General features: G+C 34.9%; 4 protein-coding genes across 5 annotated transcripts; 3 read left to right on the forward strand and 1 right to left on the reverse strand.

Moving 5' to 3' along the window:
• Positions 1-2,764: 2,764 nt before the first annotated feature.
• Positions 2,765-6,939, reverse strand: LOC143445721 (lysophospholipase D GDPD1-like). Of its 2 annotated transcripts, none has more exons than XM_076945007.1 (9): positions 6,263-6,939; positions 5,841-6,008; positions 5,671-5,713; positions 4,863-4,998; positions 4,564-4,734; positions 4,307-4,396; positions 4,089-4,222; positions 3,728-3,833; positions 2,765-3,622 (listed from the first exon to the last, which is right to left on the reverse strand). In XM_076945007.1, exons 1-9 carry the CDS (start codon positions 6,366-6,368, stop codon positions 3,488-3,490), a joined length of 1,089 nt encoding a protein of 362 aa, XP_076801122.1. In that variant the 5' UTR covers positions 6,369-6,939; the 3' UTR covers positions 2,765-3,487. The 2 variants fall into 2 exon arrangements, with proteins under 2 accessions (XP_076801122.1, XP_076801123.1); XM_076945008.1 differs by lacking the exon at positions 6,263-6,939 and adding an exon at positions 6,112-6,252.
• A 119-nt stretch (positions 6,940-7,058) lies between these two features.
• LOC143445722 (aspartoacylase-like) lies at positions 7,059-9,681 on the forward strand. Its single transcript, XM_076945009.1, has one exon. The coding sequence runs from the start codon at positions 8,300-8,302 to the stop codon at positions 9,254-9,256; it is 957 nt and encodes a 318-aa protein (XP_076801124.1). The 5' UTR covers positions 7,059-8,299; the 3' UTR covers positions 9,257-9,681.
• On the forward strand, positions 9,657-14,943 carry LOC143445718 (beta-hexosaminidase subunit beta-like). Its single transcript, XM_076945002.1, has 14 exons — positions 9,657-9,870; positions 10,081-10,217; positions 10,778-10,866; positions 11,003-11,068; positions 11,253-11,299; positions 11,399-11,509; positions 11,802-11,903; positions 11,999-12,164; positions 12,575-12,722; positions 12,911-13,070; positions 13,164-13,338; positions 13,423-13,513; positions 13,714-13,818; positions 14,036-14,943. Exons 1-14 carry the CDS (start codon positions 9,712-9,714, stop codon positions 14,097-14,099), a joined length of 1,620 nt encoding a protein of 539 aa, XP_076801117.1. The 5' UTR covers positions 9,657-9,711; the 3' UTR covers positions 14,100-14,943.
• LOC143445720 (beta-hexosaminidase subunit alpha-like) lies at positions 14,943-20,162 on the forward strand. The gene is made up of 14 exons (XM_076945006.1): positions 14,943-15,119; positions 15,317-15,453; positions 15,572-15,660; positions 15,800-15,862; positions 15,994-16,040; positions 16,115-16,225; positions 16,690-16,791; positions 16,896-17,058; positions 17,302-17,449; positions 17,610-17,769; positions 17,905-18,079; positions 18,203-18,293; positions 18,410-18,514; positions 18,625-20,162. Exons 1-14 carry the CDS (start codon positions 14,958-14,960, stop codon positions 18,680-18,682), a joined length of 1,611 nt encoding a protein of 536 aa, XP_076801121.1. The 5' UTR covers positions 14,943-14,957; the 3' UTR covers positions 18,683-20,162.
• Positions 20,163-20,174: the final 12 nt, after the last annotated feature.

A 20,174-nucleotide genomic window follows, 5' to 3' on the forward strand; every position in this document is an offset into this window, starting at 1 on the left:
CGATTGCCGAAAACTTCAAAACTAAAAATACCCTCGCAGCGAAAAGGCTTTTTGGAATCATTCCTAGTTTTTCAACTTTGTAGCAACCAGAGTTTTGATTTATATTTATTCTTACTTACTGTTTTTTTAAAGAAAACTTTTACAGCAACTAGCTCATTCTAAATTGTCATACGGTTTTGCAGTAATACTACGATAAAATCAACCACGTTAGACCAGTCAAAGCGTTGTACAAAAAGGTAATATACCAGACTGAACAAACTGCAATAAAACTCACTCCAAACCGGTACTTTTAAAATCATGAGGGTTGGCGAAGTGAACCAATCACCCGATGAAAGGAGAACTCTTTAATTAATTTGTTTATTATTGTTGGGTCTTGTATTGGTTGTCGACGGCCCTGTTTGCCACCAAAGCAAAGTAATCCTTTGGTAAACAATCTGTCGGTTTGTCACAGTTTCATTGAAGTGATAACGACTACGTACAAACGACTCTCATAAAAATAAACAAGCAATTCAGCAAAAACTTCGTTCTGCTATATGTAACCTTGAATGAAGTTATAACCGATGTGCGCATAGCGCAAGAACTGAAAACCCGCGGTCATTCGCACCTTACCACGATCTTACATTCATTTGTTTAAGATTATTTTCAAAGAAAGATCAAATACATTCAACAGATAAGGCTGACAGGTACAAAATTCACATGTCTTATTTACAACGAAATGGCTTAATACTTATACAGTGATGTTCCAAATTAATCGAAGAACGTGTACTTTTAACAACTAATATCTACATTCCAAGTGTTGTGCTTTATGTAAACGTAATTGTGATATGTTCAATGTAAACATTATCTATAACCAATAATCAACAGTAACAATAGGTCTACAATATACTGGTATCATGTTGTCTATAATACAAAAGTTTTAACTCATCTGTAACAGACTGCCCAAAAAACGTGTTTGAATGTTGCAATTACTTACTGTCACTTTTTAGCTGCCCATGGGTATCGTTCAAATAATGATAGCAACTGCTAAGTAACATTAACTTCTGCGCAATCTGTCATAGCACGGTAAAAGCGCACTTTTTAGTATCTTAACAACTAGCAAATTAATCTTAAACGCACGAAAATCCCGTTTGTGTTACTGGTATTGCCGACTTCATTTTAGGTTGTAATTCCATGGAGGGCTCTGTTAAGATAGGCCGCTCACCAGACCCATTGTTTACATACGTTCCCCAGGCCCGTGCTGGCTATTTAAGCGATGCTCATAACAACTGCGCAAATAATTCTAATTCTGTCTCAAGGGAAATTTATCTACCACTCAGGTAATCATAGCTCATCTATAATCCTAGTAACACATAACGAGCTGATAGACACATCCTTATAGCCACTGATGACATGAAAACAAAGATGAAATATTGGCAGTCGGATGTGGCAAGATTTGACCGACTATAAAACGCTTTGACAGATTTTGATTTTCACATCATGTTTATTGCTAATAAAAGATACTTCTTCTCGTAATACACGACGCTACCAAAGTGCTGCAGTTTATCATTGAATTTATTATAATTTACCGCACAAAGCGATTCAGTGGTAACTATAATGACGATCTAATCGTAGTATACACGTACTAGCTTGCTGAATATTGACGAATGGCAATACTCGTATTCGGCACTTAACCTACACTTGCCGCGTATACAACGACAATTGATGCCCGGGCCCTCCCAAAGCCAACCTACGCACTCTCAGCCTACGTATTGGACGTGGGTGTATCTGCTTTGTCTCGATACCGCTTGTCCATTGAGTCGAAGCGGTGGGCTCATTGGAGCGTTAAATTCATGGCCGCTAGTTGGTTTATTCTTTTAAATCAGCTGTTACGTGTCCGGTTCGTTGTAGTAGCTGCGCGTGGGCGTAGCTGCACATGAAACATTCATGCACTTTTTACAAGCAATAAAAGCCAAGAAAGTGCCGATAATGACGGATGTCACACGACATTTGCCTATTACCGATAAACAGGGCTCTGAAAAAGTGAAAGATTGCAAAAATTGGGGTGGCTATAGAAAGCGACAATAGCACTCAATTCAGTCGCCTTTCGCACGCAATTTTTGCGCACTTCGGATCGTTAAAGTAATAGATTGTTTGTGCTAAAAAGTACATCTGCGGTTTGAAAAAATGGAATCGTTAATGTCAAGTTTATTCGTTTGCAAAGTAATGTCAGATGTTTACGAGCAACTTTGCATATTGCGCATAAATCCGTTGTCTACCCCTCTTACAAACAACTAAAACTCACAACTATCAATAGCTCTAGGATACTCAAATACAACAAAATCTAAAGCAATTTCCTGGTGATGCTTACATGAAATTTATCAAGCCTTTGCTAGCACACCATTACCGAACGCATTATGTTATTTATGGATTTGTAGAAAGCGAAAGTTGTCGAATAATTAAAATTAAATAACATCTCAGGGGCACCAGATAGCGGCACCAATTTTTAAAAGCTGAGGTTACATAGTGACTGCTCCGAAATTTTCACCTTATTAACCAGGCGTTTCCATTTCGCTCATGGTGTGGGCTGTAGCGATAAATCGGATATTTCAATATCGTATACTCGACTAACACTTAAAAAACTTGCTAATTCGTTTTCAGTGGAAAAACACTCTTCACGTTAAGCAGTAAAGATGCTCCACTGCAGTAACACTTTAAATCAAGCCTTAACCATGTTGTAGTTTCACATTTTCACAACCTTCCCAATATTAAGATTTATCACATGCGATGTGGATACATTTGATTTACTTGGTTATCGACTTTAAGCAACAACAATAAAAACTCGCACCAAAAAAAGATCAAAATTAAAGCACTTTGACAGATATATTTAACATTGACTGCAATTCTTTAAACAGAATTTGTTAGCAACTTAGTAAGTGCGTTATGTATATAGGCTGGAACACGTCACAAATATCTAATAATACAGTTACTATCGGAAAACAAATGTTAGCAAACCGATTGCAAATTACGAGGCAATGATGTTGAGTGCTAACTATTGAAAATCAAAGATTAAACAAATAATATAATTACATAAATTAGCGATGTGCCTAAGCAAGATTGACCTAAGTGCTACAAATACCAATTTTAAAGATATAAATAAATCTATAGTAACAGGAGTATAACATGACACGATATGACGTGGGTACAACCATGCACGTTGGATGGGCACGGTTTCAAAAAAAATGTTCGTTATGACGACAAGAATTATCCAGAAGGTACTTCAACGGATTTCGTTATCATCCACAGTAAGTCTAAGTCTAGTGGGAAGAACTGAATGGAATCGCTCTTATGATTCAATACACCATATGTATGAAATGGCGGTTTGGAATGCTTGCACTACTCGCAGATCACAGTTCATTCAAAATAGTACTGAAAGGTGTTGAAAATATAAGTACAGAAAAACTACTACTATTTGCATACAATAAATGAAGAAACCGCATTGAAGTAGTAATTATCGCTTCCAATATTGAGGATTTTCATCGAGCCACTTGGTAAGCTTTGTTGGACAGTCAGTCATGACACCTTCCACCCCAAGTTCAAACGCTGTTTTGAAATCTTCCTCTTCATTTAAAACCCAAAGATATGTCTAAAATGACACAATGAGAAGATATTATACAGTTAATAGCAATAAAGTGTTCCCATGTACAAGGATTAAACAGGCAACGTTTTCAAGTTTTGTTGGATTACTTACCGGAATACCCCTCCCTTTCAAATGATCAAACAGCACCTTACTTCTTACTAGAAAACCAAGCACACTTAAAATAATTCGTTGTCCTCTGCTGAATGAAAATTCGACTCTAAAGAGTAAATTTAATTAAATTGGAAAATGTTTTTGATTCGTTTTCTTGGTGCATAATTACCAGTAATACAGTAAATCTACCTTTGCATTAATAACCACACCAAGAACAAGAACAATCTTTTCAAAATGCTTAATTAAACGCATCATACATAATATATGATATGTATGACTGCATGTATCGCACACAAAACAATTCGTACTGTACATAAATAGATGAATTTTGATAGACTGGTATTGCTTGTACAAGCCTTACCTATTAAAAACATCAGGTAGGATTATTTCTAAATGGGTCTCCTTTAATGGAATAAATGGTAGGAGTCCAGTATAAAACCACAAATATAAAAATGCAACTCGACGCATTGAAAAAAAGATTGGAATTTCTGAATCCTAAAAAGTAGTTTTTGCACTATTTTTAAAGAATACAAATGCCAGCAATATCAATTCACAGAAAACAAAATACAAAAAAATTACCAATTTGTATAGTTTTTCAGTGGTTGTACTTCTAAAATTTCCCCATACAGTGATTTTTTCACGTTTGAATTGCTTGATCAAGGAATGAACCTGCAATTAGTTCTTTGTTTAATAGCTTTGACATATTCATCTGCTTCATGTAGGAAGTTAAAGGAACCGTACGAGCTAAATTACTCGACAAACTTCAGTATGATGCAGAAACTTTATGGCATTAGCACTTTGCATATGAGCACTTAAAATATAATGTAGTTCCTTACAGCTTCACATAATCCTTCTGATTCTCCCTTAACATCAACATTGATAGGGATATTAGGAAATTCTAGGAAAACTTGTTCAAGTGTGGGCATTTTTTCTTGGTTTCCTTTGTTTTGACATGTCACTCCACCATAAAATGTAACATTTATTTCATCTTTTAATAAAGGAAGATCCTGAGATAAAAGTTTGTGTCAGCAAAATAACATTATAATTGTATTAGCTTTCACACATATTATTAGATACCATAGAATACTATGTTTATACAAAAACAAAAGCAGTGAAAACTATAGTATTATCAAACCTCATAATCGCAATCACAAATTCTTTGCTCAGATCCTGCAACCCTTTGCAAGTCCTCATCATGACTTACAACAACCTTTTTATCTTTCGAGAAGTGAACATCAATTTCTAACATTTGTGTTCCCATTTCAACAGCACTGAAACAAATCATTAAATTAATAAATAACATTACAAAAAACACCAACCCCCAAAAAATGCAGATCCAGTATTGTGTTTTTTTCAGTATGTAGACTTAGGCCTGCTTAAGCAGGAACCTTGGCCTACTGGTGAATATTTGGATCAGCTGAGTAAAGCCGATCTTTATGCTCATCTTCATGCTTGTTTTTAAGTGCCTCGCTAAGGCACTGCGGTATGCTTTCAGCGAGAGCAACCTGAAAGCCTTTCAAACACCTGCCTGCCGCTAGTTTACAAAGTTGACATTTAAGCATCGTTTAATTTATTTAATTAATGACTGCAGTTAAAGCATTGTTGTATGTGTTTCGTTATTTGTTTTAATAATGTAATTTGGAGTTTACAGAATTTGCATGAAATTATACCATTCTACACTGCACATGGATTTTAAATAGACTGTTCTGTTTGTTAATTGTTACGTTAAAGTATACCACAGTACTTAGTTAAACAGTAAAATAGTACTTCATAGTATAAAATAATACTGAAGCAAAACAGTAAAAAAATTTTACTAATCAACTTCTCACTAATCAAAAAAAATTGAACATTGTTGTCAGTACATAGAAACCAACTCTAGTAGCACTAACAAAACCAAACCTGCTGTTTGCACAGGCATGTAAGGTTTATAACAATATACTTACTGGTGATATGCAGTTAATGTATTTTCTATTCTTTCAGCAGCACCTGCAAGATACAAAAGTTTGCTTTTTATCTTTAGCTTTTATCTACCAGCATATTTTGATATCCATGTGCACAATCCAAATTATATTATTAAGATTATAAGCATTGATTGAAACATTGAAATGCTTACCTCCACGATGACTTATGTGGGCGCATACAAAGTCACGCTTCTTCTTTTTGTGTAGAATTCCAGGACATTTTAAGAAAATGACAGATGTTACCACATATCCTACGAAAGCTCCCAATATTGAATATCCGGCAATAGCACCCGCGCTTAACGACATCTTCACTCGAGAGCCTAATATAACATTTCAAAAAGATTGGATAATTGAAAAAAACGAAAAACTAACGATATTATTGCTTTTTAAACGTCTGTTTAATTATAGCAATATATCTTATACCTGAAGCTTCCAAAAACCTGTCACTCGATAGTACTATCTGACTATTGCATGATATTACTGGTTTCCACTACCAAATACGTTTTATCCTAACAATACCAAACTCTACTACTGTATTCGTAATTTCTTGATTAGGCCTATAGCTATGGCTTACCTGCTGAAGATTCAGATGGCTGTTTCAAACATTTGTGGTTACTAGAACGCCACAAACCATGACGTTTGGAAATTTGCTTGGTCATGCTGATTAGAAATCGGCGCATATCGTAATGATGTAACGGATGATAGGAAACGTCAAATGACAAACGATTGTCAATTTCATATAGCTTGCAAACCCCAAGGCCTACTTTTGACGTAAAAGATGTTCTTATATTCTGATTGGATTAGACAAAATTAGCCGAAGCGACTGATCTATTCTTGGCCAACACCTTTCGATAGGCGATTAGCGTGCTTCGATTGAAAAGAAAACGATCGTGCTAACCAATGATAGGCTACTATACTTGGTTATCATTGGTACAAACAGTGGAAAAACTGGATGAAAGTGTCAACGAGAACGGAGAGTGATATGGGTCCGTTGCGATTTTACTTGATAGCTTTTTATCACTTATCTATGAAGAAAACATTTGAAAAACACACGCATGCATGAATTAATATAGGAAGTACTTGAAAATTTGTGGAATTACATGGAATTAAGGTCTACTGATAACTAGATGGCTGATGGCATGTAAGATGATATTCTGTCATTGCCGAACACTCGCTTGTTGTTAATATAATGATAATACCAGCATTATTTTAAAATGTATTGCTGTAAAATCGCAAAGAATCAATTATTGGGCACGCCCACATTGCTTAACACATGATTGGACACCAAGACGGTTTTGCAATGTCACAAACTCTATTTTTACGTAATAAAGAGTTTGTGGTTAGGTGAAAAACTCGTGATTGGTCACGTTTCGGTTCACTGCTTCTGCTGACAAACAAAAAGACTTTTGCTTGAACGGTGAACTTGTTGCACTTGGATTGAGAACTGGTTGATAATAACGGTTTTTGAAAGTAGATGCAATATTTGAAACCGCTGTCATTTAAAACTTACGTCTCCCTCACCGGCATCACCATATTGGAAGTCTTGTAACTACCGATGGTGTGTCGTTTCATTCATTTGCAATAGCAGAATAGCTAGCTGCGCAAGTCATGAAGTATAGGATGTGAAAAAAAGGACATCAAGTGCACGAGTAAATGACCCACTTTGGGAATGTATTTCAGAGATTTGGCTATGCCTAAATGCTCTGCTGCTTCCAGTTCTTTTGAAAGATTCCTGTATTCTATCCGTGCAAAATGCTCGTTATTTACTAGGTTTTGGTAAATGCACTAATTGCATTAAATAACTTATTGTATAGTAACTTGTTTTGTGGTAACTTATATACTAATAAAAGTAGATTAATGCTGTTATGGGGAGACGTATTTAAAATAGTTTAATGGTAGTGTAATTACTACGTATATTGCGTTCAGTAGGCCTATATACATAGTTAATTTGTGTACATGCAAATGGATATTTGGTAAGCACTTTGCTTTGCTGCGTTAAGTTACCCATTTTCGCTTTACTTTTAGTGCTGTACCTAACAATCATAAAAGCGTGTTATAAAAACAAAAGAACAGTTTTCTTTTGATTTAATAAAAGCAAGGAAGTGATAGATTAATATTATCTAATGGGATCTACCGTTAGTTTGATAAACAAACTTATCTTATTTTATGGCTAGATTTTTTATAATTCAAGGTTAATAAAACGAGGGCATAAAATTAACCAAAGCTGTTTTTATTGTGCTATATAGCTCATAATAACTAAATGCTGTTAGTTTGTAATAGTTGTGTGACAATGTTGGCTTCATGCCAAGCTTAAATGTACTAGTTTTTGTTGTTTTTTGATGAACTTTACTCAGGTTGAGATAGCATCGTAACCGGTGCTTTTTTCTTGCATGTCCTTAGAGCAGCATACATTGTTTATCTTTTTTAATTAAATTTATCAGTAGTTGATAAGAAAGGTTCATTCATCTAGCGGTGTGTTTGCAACAGTTGAACCACCAAGACCTAGATTCAACACTGAGTGTTTGCCACTTCATTATAAGATTGATGTAATACGTTATTCTGCGTTAATATATTTACAGTAAATTACAAAGCAATTCTGTAACCAATTAATATGCGAAAGTTTAACGAAGTTGTGATTTTTGGTGGCACCCATGGAAATGAAATGTCTGGCATCCATCTTGTGAGGAATTGGTTGGCCGACCCTCAACCTTTAAAAGATATTTGTGGATGCAACGTGACACCCTGCATTGCCAATCCAGAGGCTGTTCAGCTTTGCAGAAGATACAAAGACTGTGATTTAAACAGACAATTTTCTGTGGAAAATTATCAAGATAACCATACAGCTTCCACTCCCTATGAGGTAAAGCAAGCAAAGCATTTAAACAGTTTGTTCTCTGACTTGGATGAAAGTTCTAATACTAGCCGAAAACTTCTTCTTGACTTGCATAATACAACTGCCAACACAAAATGTTGTTTAATACTTACTCAAAATGATGATGTTTTACCTTTCCATTTGGCTAAATATATTCAAAATAAATTACCGCAGGGTATGTGTAATATTTTGATGTTGCCCAATAGCATGTATAGCCATTCGAGAACCATTACAAAGTATGGTCTTGGCATTGAAGTAGGGCCCCAGCCACAAGGTGTCTTGCGAGCTGACATATGTTCCTTGCAGAAAAATGCTGTTTTCAGTGCACTGGAATTTTCAAAAAAGTTTAATGATGGTGATGATTTTTCTGGTGGTGAAATTTTCATTTACACTGTTATGAAACCTGTGTATTTTCCAGTTGACAGCAAAGGCAATCACATTGGCATGGTTCATCCTAAGTTGCAAGATAATGATTTTAAACTGCTTTCTGTCACTGATCCAGTGTTTTTGATGACTGATGGTTGTGTTAAAACAATTTCTGATGTAAGTGTTGTTGAAGATATGGATAGCAGTTGTCTTTCCACTGTTTTTGTTAATGAAGCAGCTTATTATGAAAAGAATGTGGCATTTTTTCTCACAGTTAAGTCAACGATTGATCTCGCATCATTTCTTTCCCCTTTTCCCAAAACAAGTTGATTTCTTATCTAATTCATGCAATTTTTCATTTTAGCATTTTATTTAGTATATGCAAATATCAGTCATGCATTTGTCTTTGTGCAATGTAACTTTATACTGTGCATTGCTTACTTTATATGATTTATATTGAGTGTGATTTATACAATCTTCCCTGTTGCAATTTCCTTCTTGGAATTCTTCCGAAATTTACAAAATCGACGTAAATTTATGAAATGTAATAACATAGTTAGATTGTTGATTGTCACTGCCATTATAAGTAAACTAGTAGACTCATGCCATGATGGTCCAATTATATTATTCAGGTATTTTGTAATGCTAACATGTTCTAGACTAAAAAAAAGAAATAAATAACTCATTGTTTCAAACTCCATGAATTATGCAGTAGTATGTTAATAAAAATATTTGCTTGTTAATTTGGCTTGCAGGTTTGTTTTAGTTCTATGTTTTGAGTAAAAATGGACAAGTTCATTGTATTGTTACTAGTTGGTTATGTGACTGCTAACACCCAGCCTGGCCTAAGACAAAATAGGCTTGGTACTGAAGTACCCAGTCTTGGTGACACAAGTCCTGGAAGTGTGTGGCCACAACCTCAGTCACAGACATCAACTTCTCAGGTAATTTCCCAGTGTATTTTTCAAACTAATATTCATTTTTGTTAAAGATATTTATATCCAAAAGAATGGTGGTAGTAGTAATACAGTATAATACATATGCAACTGCAAGCATTTTTAGAACTCTCAGCTGAGATAAAGGCAAAATGCAATTAATTTCTGTCGTAGATTGAAATATTTTTTCAAGTTTTTCGAATAAATTTCTCTTTTCAGACTTATCCTGTGCTAGCAGAGAAGTTTGCCTTCACCTATACCTCATCTTCATTTCGTTGTAGTCTTCTTGATGAAGCTTTCAAGCGATATCAAATGCTTATCATGAATGCTGCTGCCCGCTCTAAGCTACATTTTCGGTATAAAGAAATGTTGTAAGATTTTTACATCAGACACCAAACAGTTATACAAAAAACTCTGTATATATGCAGAGGTGGGCAGTCAGTACTTTGAAAGTACCATCGGTATCGCTAACGGTACTTGGCAAAAAATGTACTGACGATTCCGGTATTTAGTACTATTTTAAAAAAGTAGTTCAGTACCGTTACTTTTTGTACAGCGAATCCTGTTGCAAGTACAACTTTTTGTCGATATTATGGCCTCGATGAAGGTTACTTCAGGTCAAAAAATATGTGAACTTTCTCTTTATGACTTTATTAAACATTTGTAGATTAAAAAAACGCTAAAAGTGACATTAAGTTTTAATTGAAATGAACTTTTAATTTTTAATTGAAATTTTTTTAAATTTTAATTGAGAGTAATTCGGTATCGGTACTGAAAACGTACCACGTTACAGTTATTCGGTGCTATAGTACCTTGTTACTGCCCACCTTTGCACATGTGCAACTGTATTTATAATCTTTAAGCTATTCAAGTATATTTTTACCCCTCTTGTTAATTTCGCCCTTCTTGCTTATAGGCCAAGAGCTCCATACACTATTACCACTTTAGACATAAATCTTATGGCTAAGTGTGAGGATTATCCTTCTCTGGATATGAATGAAGCCTGTAAGATTTTTAGCCTGCTTTTGGGTTTCTTTGATGCTCATTTAAACATCAAGTTATGCATGTCTTGGCATTTTTATTGCGTTACGCTGTTTATTTTAAATAATTTGCTGTTAACACTTCTACTGTGATCTTGTAGACTCACTTGATGTTGGTGAATCGTCAACACAACTACAAGCTGAATCAGTGTGGGGCATTTTGAGAGGTGTTTCCTGTTTTTTCTTAAATAATAAAATAACGATACAGTATATGAATTGTAATAGCATCCACACCTGCTGCAAATTAATAGAAAATATATTTTAATTAATTTAACTGTAATTGACTGCATTGTATGTAACATACATTAGCTTTTAATAGTAAAGTTAATGCCTTGGTTTCAATTTTGACAGGGCTGGAAACGTTTTCGCAATTACTCTGGCAAACTGAAACAGGGGAGGTAGGAAAAGATTTGTGTCATAGACGTGAATCGAAAAATAAACAGATTTTATTTCACATTTTCTTGTAAAGCAGATTGATGTCTATTTTTCCCTCACAGATTCTAGCAAACAAAACCAATATCATCGATCATCCTCGATACTCACACCGGGGAATCTTGCTCGACACATCGAGGCATTATCTTCCTCTCAGTGTCATTTTTGATAACTTGGTAGGACACATACAGAAAGTATATATTATACGACTTATGCCCAGCAGTTAAAAACAGGTTCTGTTAATGTTTCACTATTTGACAGTTTTTGTAGCTCGCACCGTAAACAGAAAAGAACTTTATGTAAACAGTCTGCTTTGAATCATGTGATCTGTCACTTAAGTGTTATTTGCATTTTGTGTCATAAAAAATATCACTGTCACACAGACCTTTGATTTGTGACTTTGAATGGAGCATAGCCCATTACCATCCTGTTTTACAACGCTCTGTTTTCCTTTATTTTTTTCATTAGGAGGCTATGGCATACAACAAAATAAATGTCTTCCACTGGCATATAGTGGATGACCAGTCTTTTCCATACGTCAGCGAAATTTATCCAGATCTTAGCAGGAAGGTACAAGAACATACATATAGACATGATGTTTTTTGTCTAGTAATGATTTGGCTCACTTAGAGTGACGGAGTTTTAAATATAATTTATGTTACCAGGGTGCTTACACCTCCTTATCACACATCTATACACCAGATGACGTCGCTGCTGTCATTGAGTTTGCTCGATTACGAGGCATTCGTGTTGTCCCGGAGTTCGATACCCCAGGCCATTCTCAGTCCTGGGGCAAAGGTCAACCAGGACTCTTGACACCATGTTATTCAGGTGTGTGTTGCAATGCTGTACTTGAATCAGGTATTTGCATTTTCAGCCATGATGTGGTGTTATGCAAACACAAGGAGAATGTGGTGCATTGCATTAAGTGAAAATTCCTGGTTGTTGGTGCCTAGTGTTTGGCGAATATGCCCATGTTTGCACTTATCCTACCGTCATTTGGCAAAGTTTTATAATGCTAAGAGCTAAATCTCAACTTCTTGTCACATGATGTTTTTTCAGTGTTAAAGGTTATTTAATCCACCACCGGCGATTGTTTGCCATTCAAATATTTTGCTGCTTTGTTTTTGCTGAAACAAATTGCAACACCGAATGAATTTCTTTTCTCATTTTTTCTAAACTTGTGTCAAGGGTCACTCAAAAGTAATTATGTTATTACCACTGTTTTGGTATAACCTCAGGCGACAAACCAACCGGTTCCTATGGTCCCATAAATCCGATCGTGGATAGCACATACACATTCATTCAAACTCTCTTCACTGAGCTAAGAAACGTCTTTCCTGACAAATACATTCACCTGGGCGGAGACGAAGTCAGTTTTGCGTGCTGGTAAGTTGATACTTAATCTTGCGTGTGTGTGACAAACCTTGTGTGTTTTCATGGGTGAGAGGTTGTCTCGTTCTGGAAGTATCACTGAACCATGAACTGTTTTTATCACTATTGGTTATTAATGCTTCTGTTTGTTGCGAATGCATTTTTGCCAAGTGCTTTTTTTCAATGAAGTTTAATGCGTTTAGGCAGAGTAACCCAGACATCAATAACTACATGAAAAATCTAAACATAACTGGAAAATACAACGAACTGGAACAGATTTATGTGCAAAAAGTCCTGAACATTAGCGGACTGATTGGTTTCAGCTATATAGTATGGCAAGAAGTTGTAGACAATCAAGTGCAAGTAAGTCAGCACTAATGCGACGTTTGCAAACTTGCATTCAGTCTAACCAGCAACAACATCTCAAGAAACTAATAAATCCTGTTTCCTCATAAGTTGAAAGATGACACAGTTGTTGAAGTATGGATAAACAATCATCCGGATGAAGAGCTTGCAAAAGTAACTAAGCTTGGCTATCGCGCCTTGTTGGCCGCACCTTGGTACCTCGATTACATTTCAACTGGGGAAGACTGGATGAAGTATTATCTCGAGGAACCAAGCAACTTTAATGGTAAACAGTCGTTAGAAAATAGTAACCCAGGACCTGATTTGATGGGAAGTGGATTTTTTATTTTACTGCTTTTTTGAAAACAAGGCACTGATGCCCAGAAGAAGCTTCTAATTGGTGGAGAAGCCTGTCTGTGGGGTGAATACGTCGATGGGAGCAACGTTACGCCAAGACTCTGGTCAGTTTCTATGGAATGCAGCTTCCGATTTAGCACTTTCATAATAGAACCATTGGAGATTAAAGATTATTAAATCATTACTTTACAACCATTACTTCTTCAACCATTACTTCACAATCATTAGAAATGGAGATAATATGGTACTACATTAAGATTTTTATCTTGGTAGCTGTTATTACCTTTTTTCTTGGGTACTGTAGGCCCAGAGCAAGTGCAGTTGCTGAAAGGCTGTGGAGCTCCAAAGATGTCAATGATGTCACTAAAGCGACACCAAGACTTCATCAACATCGTTGTCGTATGGTGAAGTGAGTAAAGAGAAATGCTTTTGTTTATTTTGATTTTTTACATCAATAATAAACCAGTTTTGTGTAAAGGTGTTCTGTAGCTACAAAAACCGCCGTTAGTTCATTGTTTAAATAACAGACAAATTGTGTTTGATGCAATGAATTTATATAAGTTGCATATAAAAACAATGCATAAAATAGCATGCTTTCCGTGACATTTTTGTTTTGGTAATTGTAGGCGCGGAATTTCTGCCCAGCCACTTCATCCAGGCTACTGTGTTCATGATTGGGGAAACATCTAATGCTTAAATGAAAAACAGTTCTGTTTTCATCTTCTAAGATGAATTTCCATAATGCAGTTATCATATTGAAATTGTCACTAATCTCTTATCTTACGTTGTGTTTGTGAGCTGTAATATTGAAAACATATTATAACATACTGTAATATTAATATTAATATTGAAAAATTATTAGTTATTAACCTTTATGCATTCATCTTTTTTTCAATGCAATCAATACTGAGGAAATTTTATGGTATACAATAAAGTTTTTCAGATGAATCATTTGTTGTTTTGGAATCGTATGCTAGTTCTTGGACCCTTCTATATCTTGATTATGCAGATTGTTAATCTTTCCTAGTAAAGCACTAAAAGTGCACTTATAAAATGGAAATAATTAACATGTTACATATGTTATGAAATTTTGTTGTACATCTCTTGTGCCTTTAATGAGTGTAATGTGATTTGATGAAGTTACATAGAATGACACCATTTGTTCATAAATAAAATCCTCAACCTTCTGAAACAATTATTGTCAACAGAATTTAGGTTATAATGTAGTCAATTGATCTCTGCATTTGTCTTGTGGCATAATATGATTGTAAAAACAATTTGCTTTATTACATAGAACCTCATTCTTGCTATGCATTTGTAATGTCTATTGCCAACTATTGTGATCATCAAGATTTACTAAACTAACCATGTTGTAAATGTATACGAACAATTTTTGAGCCTTCAACTTCATAGTATTTCTTAAATGCATGTCAGAGACTTCTAGAAAGTAGTGTTTTTATTTTCCGAAGTACGGCACCTATAGACGAATTAGTAGATTAAATATGTACACTTTTTATTGTTCATTTAAAGTAGATATAGGGATTTATTATGGATAAATTATTTTGGTTAGTTCTGTCTCTTGTGCTGTGCAATATATCAGCAAATACTCAACCTGGGCTTGAGCAAGAATTGGGTTACGTACCCAGCTTAGGTGACACTAGTCCAGGAAGTGTTTGGCCCCAACCACAGTCGCTCACTTCCACCCCACAGGTGAGAAATTTTTCAAATAATATAAAAACACTTTGTTTCGTTTGTAATATGGAATAAGAATAATTGGAATGTACTGTTTTTATATTCTCTGAAACAAATTTCTAAGTACCTATAATAACATGATTTTGTGAACTAATTAAACATGTTTTAGTCGGTTCTGAGGCAGTTTCTAAACTATTTTATTCTTCTGTTTTTAGACCTATACCGTTACAGTTGAAAACTTCTCATTTAAATACGTCGCATCATCCCATCGATGCAGTACTTTGGACGAAGCGTTTAAACGATATGGAATGATCATGATGTCAAGTACATCTCGTTTAAGATTAAAATTTAGGTGAGACAATCTTTATAGACATAGTTATTATCTGGTAATTATTTTGCTGTGTCATATGCTTTTATTGTGTGCTCAATTTCCCATAAACGCTTACACTGAATTACTTGTGTAATTGCAGGCCAAAGGTTCAGTTGAAAATCTCTTCATTAGAAGTAAATTTATTGTCTACCTGTCAGCATTACCCATCTCTAAATATGAACGAAGCTTGTAAGTACCAGTCATTCGTTACAAGTTGCAATGAGTACATAATAAAATATAGCACCGCTTGATGTTGAAGGTGCCCATTTATGTTGCTTACATCGTTAACCATAATATCAATCTAAAGATTACTAAAAAACTTTTCCAGATACAATGGAAGTAGGTGACTATAGTTTGTTAACTTCCGAATCGGTTTGGGGGATTTTAAGAGGTATTGAAAAATTTGAGGATTAACATATTTGTCCATTTGACTTTAAGTTTAATTTGCATGCCATACATTATATGCAAACATACATGTTGGTTTATCAATATGTCTTTATAACATTTATTATATTGTAACAGGCTTAGAAACGTTTTCGCAGTTGCTGTGGGAAAGTGAGACTGGAGAGGTATGATAAGAGCCTTGTAATTTTCGTAAAGTCTGAACCCATTCGCTGTAATATGAGATTGTTTTCATTTTCAGTTTGTTGTGAACAAAACCAACGTCATCGATCATCCTCGTTATTCTCATAGAGGAATTCTACTAGACACATCGAGACATTTTCTTCCTGTCAGAGTGTTATTAGAAAATTTGGTAATTGAATGCTTCTTGTAAGTTGCAACCATTTGATTGTTTTCTAATACATGGGTCAGCTAATAGAGTGAGTCACCAGAAACTTTTTACAACTTATAAAAATGTGATTACATCGGAAACTTATTACTTGCTATCGCTGCACAACAGTTGTTTTTTATGTGTGTTAGATTTTGACTTGTGTAACTAACCTTGCTGTGCATTACAAACCGTATAGCCTTATTATTTTATGACTTTACTCTGTTTACATTAGTTTCAGTTTCTCTTCATTTAGCCATGTCAATCATGCTTATGAAACGTTTGAGTCCGGAAAGTTAACGACTGTTTTTTGTGGATCGTACCAAAACGTATTTGCCAACCATTTCCGTAGCAGATCATTATGTTTATTTCTTTGTTTACAGTAACTGGGCTTAAAAACTTTGCTGAATGGAGACATGTTAGGTATAATTTAACTCTGTTTTACATAGGATGCAATGGCTTACAATAAGTACAATGTATTTCATTGGCACATTGTGGATCAGCAGTCATTCCCATATGTCAGTCAAGCATATCCAGGTCTAAGTAAAAAAGTAAGTATAACTTTTCCAGTTCACCATATCATGCTAAAGAACTGTGTTCATTTGACCACTTAATGACCAAACAATAGCTATTCATGTATCCTGATCAATGACAGGGCGCTTATCAAGCAAATTATGTGTATACTCCTGATGATGTTGCTGCAGTGGTAGAGTATGCTCGTTTGAGGGGAATTCGAGTTGTTCCTGAGTTTGATACACCGGGTCATTCTCTGTCCTGGGGCCTGGGGCAGCCAGGTCTCTTAACCCCATGCTATGCAGGTGAGTGCCTTGAGTTATGCTGATAATAAGTTTGCTGGATTTTCACAGCACTACTGTTTACTGTTAAATGATGTATCCTGTGTTACCAACTTAGACTTTTCATACGTTTTGAAGTACAAGTGTAAAGTATCGAAATTCTGTAATCCAGATTCACTCAAAGTCTCATGTATATAGATATTTGATATTGCATGTTTAAGTTGCATTTTTTAAGTTTGAATTTTAATTCAAATGCATGTCCATTAGGCGGTAAACCCACCGGTACTTATGGCCCAATAAACCCCACTGTGGAAAGCACTTACGACTTCATTCGAAACCTGTTCACCGAATTGAAAGCTGTTTTTCCAGATAAATATCTTCATCTTGGTGGTGATGAAGTTAGTTTCAATTGCTGGTTAGTAACATCATACGGTAGTTTCATTGGTTTTTTTACTTGCCTGGTAGGGAGGTTTAATGATAACGAATCATTTGCACAGTGCATAGTGAGTGTATGTTGCTATATCATTTGTTAAGTAGCAATTACTTTTATTTAAAAGTTCACATCATGTTTGTAGGAAATCGAATCCGGATATCACAAATTACATGAAAGAAAAGAATATAACTGGTGACTATGCTAAACTGGAGGAAATCTATGTCCAAAGAGTGACAGAGATAAGCAAAGAGGTCGGATTCAGTTACATAGTATGGCAGGAAGTGGTGGACAATGGAGTTAAAGTAGGAAACATTTCTTAACATAACAGTACTATGTTTACAGATTGGCTTGAAGTTATTTTTTTAATTTTGTTAACGTTCGTTGCAATAACTTGCATGTTAAACAAAAAATGAATTTCTTATTTATTTTTGTTTAAGGTAAAGGATGATACAGTTGTTGAAGTTTGGATAAATAATCATATTGACAAAGAACTGGAAAAGGTAACCAAGCTCGGATATCGAGCTATTTTGACAGCACCCTGGTACCTCAATATGATCCATTATAGAGAAGACTGGCAGTACTACTACATGTATGAACCATCAGCATTCAACGGTAATTAATCTAAACTTGTGTCCATGAAATTATTACAAGAATTAGCTAAGTTTCCAAATCTATTAGTTCGAACAACGTGTTGTGTTTAGACAAGAAAAGGTTAAATTTACCTTGTTGCCTCAGGTACTGAGAAACAGAAGGAACTTGTTGTAGGTGGAGAAGCTTGCATGTGGGGAGAATATGTGGATGCCACTAATATTATACCTAGGTTATGGTAAGTTTACACTTGTGAGAGTGTTTCAATTTCCCTGTGATAATATTTTTGGAAATCTGAGGAAACGTCTGAGTGAATGTCTAATTACTCAGAATATAAAATTGTAATTTTGTTAGGCCTAGAGCAAGTGCAGTTGCTGAAAGATTGTGGAGTGCAAAAAACATTAACGATGTCACCAAAGCAACACCAAGACTGCATCAGCAGCGTTGCCGTATGCTTCAGTAAGTGGTTAATGTTAACAAACGTGAACTTTGATTATGGTGATTTTTTTACGTGGAGACATCAGCTAGCACAGTAGTTAGACTTGACTAACATTGTTTGTCATTTTTAGGAGGGGAATTAATGCTGAACCTTTGCATCCTGGATACTGTGTCCATGAGAGAAATTGAATCGTGTTGATTGACTGGAACCTGGCGTCATCAACTATTTGCATAAATCAGGGGTGGGCAAACTGCGGCTCACGAGCCGCATTCGGCTCTCCGGCATGTTTTTTGTGGCTCTTCTAGTCGAAACGTAAAATTCCAAAAAAAATTGTAAAGGCTACCAAGAGTACCGTTTATGGACGTTTCTATCTATTTTTTCTATTTAGGCCAGCATTTCGTTTATGGTGTAACAGTAGACATAGAATCCGACATTGTTTTCAGGTATAGATTCTATACTCTATGGCAAAGGTGGTCAAAGTGTGCCTCGCCGAAATGTTTTTTATGGGTCTTCTAGCTAAAAAGTAATATCCCAAAATGACTACTAATAATATAATAATCAAATTGACAATCATTACTGATTTTGCGGCTCGCTGGTGTTTATAGTTTTCCGCAAGTGACTCTTTCATTGAACAAGTTTACCCACCCCTGGCATTAATGAAGCAACTTGCTTTGAATATCTCATATATTGTTTCTGTCGTTAAATAACAGCATGCTCGTCCCTTGCATTGATGCACAAAACTTTTATTTAATTTTGTATGCAGAAAGCCTCAAAAAAGACCATTACATTTTTTCATTGTGTTGCACTGTACATTTTCGTGGTGTAAACGTACAAAACAATCATTTTTGTATATCAGTTACCTTAAAAAACTCATTGTGCTGTGTGGATGGCCAGTTTTAATTTACAATTTTACATTTCAGTGCTGCAGTTACTAGTGATTAGTACAATATTTTGTTTTGATAGATAAAATCTCGGTGTATAGCATGTCATGGATGTAAGTGGTTTTACAAAGGATTTTGATATGCTTTTATCTTTTGCTGTGGATGTTCCTAAACATGCTTGAAAAACAGGAAATTTTTGTAATTTGTATTTCTGCAATTGAACTATTCATGGAAAAATATGTTTTAGTGCTTTGCTTTCTTAAAAATTTTTCATTAAATTAATGTAACAAGTTACAATGTAGATAAGCATTTTTCCAACTTCTGATTGTTTAATTACGAACACTTGCACTCTCAGAGTTTGATTGGAAAACTCACCTCTAAGACGTTAATGATAAAAACCTTAAAAAAATTTTTCCTGCATTGTGCACCTTGTTTTTTATTACATTTATGGAAGTTGTTTAAGACACTGAGACTACATTGATAATTAATTATTCCAATTATCACTTATTTTATGTTTACTCTAGAGTCACCGTAGGCACAATGTTGCACTTCATAGCAGCTATGAAGATGTCAAATTTTTATAGATCTATGCAGTTTTATTAGTTGCCTTACTGGCTAAAAAATAGCTATAATGAATTATTGTGTAATGGACAAAGTAGAATTATTGTAAAGAATGTGCAGCAAACTTTGTTTACTTTTTTGAAATAGATATATTATTATTATATTTGTTACAACAACAATAGCGCTGGCAAAATTCAACTTGATAAAATTATATTTACATTTAAGACTAGGGTTTTGC

Source organism: Clavelina lepadiformis, chromosome 2 (genome assembly GCF_947623445.1).
Source record: "Clavelina lepadiformis chromosome 2, kaClaLepa1.1, whole genome shotgun sequence".
NCBI classification, from domain to species: Eukaryota; Metazoa; Chordata; class Ascidiacea; order Aplousobranchia; family Clavelinidae; genus Clavelina; species Clavelina lepadiformis.